The sequence below is a fragment of the Chelmon rostratus genome, chromosome 17, assembly GCF_017976325.1.
Source record: "Chelmon rostratus isolate fCheRos1 chromosome 17, fCheRos1.pri, whole genome shotgun sequence".
Lineage (NCBI taxonomy): Eukaryota > Metazoa > Chordata > Actinopteri > Chaetodontiformes > Chaetodontidae > Chelmon > Chelmon rostratus.
Window position 1 is genome coordinate 2,376,341 of NC_055674.1, and position 4,476 is coordinate 2,380,816.

At 44.1% G+C, this 4,476-nt stretch overlaps 1 protein-coding gene across 1 annotated transcript; it reads right to left on the reverse strand.

Moving 5' to 3' along the window:
• Positions 1-1,976: 1,976 nt before the first annotated feature.
• On the reverse strand, positions 1,977-2,645 carry nog1 (noggin 1). The gene has a single exon (XM_041957764.1). It carries the CDS (start codon positions 2,643-2,645, stop codon positions 1,977-1,979), a length of 669 nt encoding a protein of 222 aa, XP_041813698.1.
• Between the last annotated feature and the right edge of the window lie 1,831 nt (positions 2,646-4,476).

Sequence of the window (4,476 nt, forward strand, 5' to 3'; positions counted from 1 at the left end):
CAGGAGTTTAAGGGATTAATCATTAATCACCAGCTTCAGAGCCAGCAGAAATGGTTATTATGTGGTGGTAGTAAACTGAGAGGAAGGACCCTGACTGCCAAGATGTGAAGCTGATGCCAGAGGATGGTGTTACACAGCGGTGGAAGATGCATTCAGATCTCTTACTTTAGTCAAAGCAGCACTACCACACTGTGAAAGGAATAAATTACAAGTCCTTCATCCGAAAGTGTACTTAAGTAGAGAAATATTAATAGCAAAATGTACTTAAATACATCAAAATATGTAGAGCAGACGTATCATATATGTTGCATATCATAAGACTGGAACATGTCAGGTAGTTTAATCAGTGGTGGGAAGTAACTAAGTACTCAAGTAAATGGAAATAAGCTCAATTTTGAGGTACTTTAATGAGCGAAAGACTGCACTTTTTGCTCCACTACATGTATTTGATAGTATCCAGTTACTCTGCAGACTAATATCTTACATACAACACAGAAAACATGTGATCAGTCTATGAAAAATGACGCATTTCTATATTCTACCCAACAGTGAATGAAGAAATTAAGATCAGCTTCACTTCCACCAGCTGAAACACGTTTATGCAACATCAGAATCATTCTGCTGATTAATGAGTACTTTTAATGCTTTAAGTACATTTTGAGGATAGTACTTCTGTACTTCTGCAGGACTTTTATTTCTGCAATTGTTTTATTAATCGCATTTACTGACTGTACATTAAGTGTAAGGATCTATAACACGATCATATTTTATGAGCTGAAGTTTTGTATCTCAGATATTAATCTTCAGAGTAACTATAACTGTAACTGAGTGTAGTGGAGTAAAAGCTCTTGTTCTATTCTTATTTTGTTTCCACCTCTGCTGCTATGTGCTCAGTGTTGTTGTTTCTGGACTCCAATGAATCACTCGTCCTCGTAAAGACCTGCAGACACCAACGATTCCAGCTTTATCGGTTGTTTTCTTACACTGATTTACATCGTCGGTCATTTGAATATATCTGAATGGTTTCTCAGATGCAGCGACATGCGGAGCGTCAGCCTCTCCTTCTCCCTCTGGAGCAGGAGCACGGCTCCTCTCTCCAGCTCAGCTCCTGCTGGGCTGCAAATGGGGAGGAGGAGCTGCTCAGATGAAAGAATGAGAACTGTTAGCAGCTGCTGATTCCTTCAATCTCTGCTCCTTCCTTTATCAGCATGTAATGGGTCTGATGTCTGACTGACAGCTTTGTGGTGATAAGACAGTGTTGGTTAGCTGGAGGCCAGAGAAACTAGTGGCCACATGTTGTCTATAAATCAGAATTGATATTAGATTATGGTCCAATAAATTCAACATCCATCAGAAATATCTGCCTCCAAGCAGCTCCAGTTCATCTAAATCCTCTTTAGCTTCTAATCACATAGTGTTACAACATAAACTGTAATACGGAGTAAAGCAGACACCGTGGTGCAGCATATAAGCGCATGATTGTAAAAAGTATGTGATGCGTAAAATGGTGTTAGCGTGACAACTCCACATTGTGCGCTCTGTGGCAGGTGACTTAAGGTATCCAACCGTTCAGGCGGGACTGCAAGTGACCAACAGAAGGAAAAGGAACGCATTTAAAATCATTTCAGTGTTTATTGTACGAATATAAAGAATAAATAGCACATTTCCTTAATTTACAGGATAAAACAAGTCAATAATCCACGTTTAACTCTGAGGTCGATCTGCTCCATCCAAACATGGGAAACAGCAAGTCCTTACGTGGCTCTATGCGCCATATCTCCATAAATACAAAATATATAACCAATATTCTCCACAAATAAAGTAGACTCTGGTTACAAATAATACTGACTTTGTACAGTGAGCTATATAAAACTGCATGGCACCGCATATACAGAAAATACATTCCTACACTCGGTAGTGCACGTGAAAGAAGAATCACAAAAATAATGAGCTTATAAGTTATTTTCAGAGTCTCTTTAACTTGAACAGGAGCATTTGCAGTCTGTGATGATCGGGTACTGCACCGGTATCCACGCGCACTTCAGCCCCCCCTTCCTCTGCACGCATCTCCATCGCAGTATCGTCAGGTGGGTCGAGTTCGCAGGTTTGCACACCATCCCCTCCGGAACCGAACACGACCTTTTGCTGAGGCAGCTGCCCACGCGCACGAATCGCGGCCAGAACCTGTTCCCCAGGTCGGTCCACGTGTACACGACCGGGCAGAACGAGTACGCCCACAGCCACTGCTGCAGCCGCCGCTTCAGTTTCTTACTGGGCTTCTGCTTCTTGCCGAACTGGACGTCGAAGTCCACCGCTCGGATTTCCTTCGGCAGTACTCCACCGGGCTTCTGGATCTCAGAGTCATCGAGCTCATCGTTCCCGGTGTATCTGTCCTCCACGGGCGGCAAAACGGACAAATAGCGGCTGTCAAAGTCTCCCAGGACGCTCTTCAGCTCGGTCTCGTTAAGGTCCCGCTCCTTGGGGTCGAAGACGGGGTCTGGGTCCTCTTTTAATTCCACAAGCGGCAGACTGTCACTCGGGATGGGGCGGAGAAGGTAGTAGTGCTGACAAATCCCCCTGTCCATTAGCAGTCCGAGGGAGAGCACCAGCAGATACATGGCCACACACTGCTGAGACTGATCCATGTCAGACGGTCCAGTGGTGAGATCAGTGCGCACAGGGAGCTGCTAAAGGGCCACTTTCTTGTGCGCAATTACGCGTGAGCCGTATCCAAACCTGCGTCTCGAGTGTCCCTCAAAACTTTCCCATGATGGAAATCCGTGACAGAAATGAAAAGTTGGCCCGCAGCAGCCTCGGTGGAAGTTACTTCTTCATGACAAAGTGCGTGACGAAGCTCAGATCTGTCCTCGGGCTCCGTGCGCGCGGGCTCGGCATGATGCTCCCGTTGTCTCCTCCACAGAAAAGCGCTGAGCGTAACCCGCCACCTCCGTTATATTCTCCACACGGACCGTGACGTAATTCGTGTGCCCCTCTTTGAATGTGGGTTTGTTGTCTAGGAGGAGATCCCCAATACCTCCTTCTTCCACCGCACTGAAGGGGGGTGGAGGTGCAGGAGGGGGTAGCAGGGAGAGGAGACGCCCCCTGTCGGTTTTCCAGACGTCCTTAAATCAGTCTCACAGTGGGAATGATTGTTGAAGTCTTTCATCTGGAGAATCCTTCTGCTGGAGCTTCAGGATAGAAGCAGCCAGCGGTGCCAGAATCAGCGGCTACATTGCAGATTAAGACTCTAAATAGAAATCCTGTGATCCATTTATACATTTATGATGTATGGATAAGAAGTATATTTCAGTTAAAATGAGCTTCTTCTTCACCAGCTGCAGGATTGACATCAGTGCTGCTTGATGTTAATGCATCAGCAGCATGAATCCAATAACAGCTATTTATTAATGTGACACTGACAGCAGACATTCTGCTGCACAATGAACACTTTCACTTTTCACAAAAGTACATTTTGCTGATAATTCAGCTGTAGTTTTACCCCTAAGGAGTACTTTTACATTGTGGTGTTAGTACTTTCAGGGAAGTCAAGGATGGGGATATGTGTTTCTGCTCTGGTAAAAAGTGAATTTAGTTTTGACAGCAGGCGTCATTTGGTTCAGAGGTCCTGACACATTTTACACCATCGATCCACCTTCAGCCCAGAATCAATAGAGCTCTGATCTCAAGTCTCTCCTCTGTAACTGCATGGGAACATTTCTGGCATTTAAAGTCAAATAACTTCAGTTGATGCCCATCTGGTGTGATCTTTATCTTTACATGCAGCTTGCAAATAAAGAACAAAGTCTGTAAATAAATTTGAACATACAAACCGTGGACCTGAACAAAGGCAGCACCACAAATTACAAACAACAAGCCCACTTTAAGCTGTGCATTAACTGTTCTGAGGACAGGGAGGAGAGCGTTCAGATATTTATTTTCACATAAAGCAAAAACTGCAGAAATATTGAGCCATTATAATTTCATTTACTCAACCTGCCAGTGGGTTGGTCATTGGAAACTCATGCAGTGCAGCCAAACATTCTTCAAACCCACTAAACTTTACCTTAAATTCTACTGCAGGTCCTAAAGTTTCCAAAGATGATAGAAAGATATGTCGGGCTGAGTTTTGTGGATATTCAGTGAACCTGTGCTAATAAAAGGTTTCACTGAGTGTCGCCACAATGAGGAGCAGGAACAAGCTGATACACAATCAATATGATACTGTCAGACAGCGTTTAATAGGATCGCTTTAACACCCTGAAAGCTTCAGTCCTTAAAAGAGGAACAAGGAGAAAGCTGCATGTCCAGGGCGAGATACGTCTCCAGTTTGTTTATAAATGTCCTGATTTCAGGGTCATCGGCCGCTTTTATCAAAAATGTTCTAAAACAATCAAACCAGCTCACTGCACACGAAACAAGTGAGATCACACCACCCGTTTAGAAGAACCACTCACTTGATTTAAAGAAAGGCACAAT

What these genes read in the sequence shown, in the direction of transcription:
- nog1 (XM_041957764.1), bottom strand. Translation starts at nt 2,645, where the DNA reads ATGGATCAGTCTCAGCAGTGTGTGGCCATGTATCTGCTGGTGCTCTCC.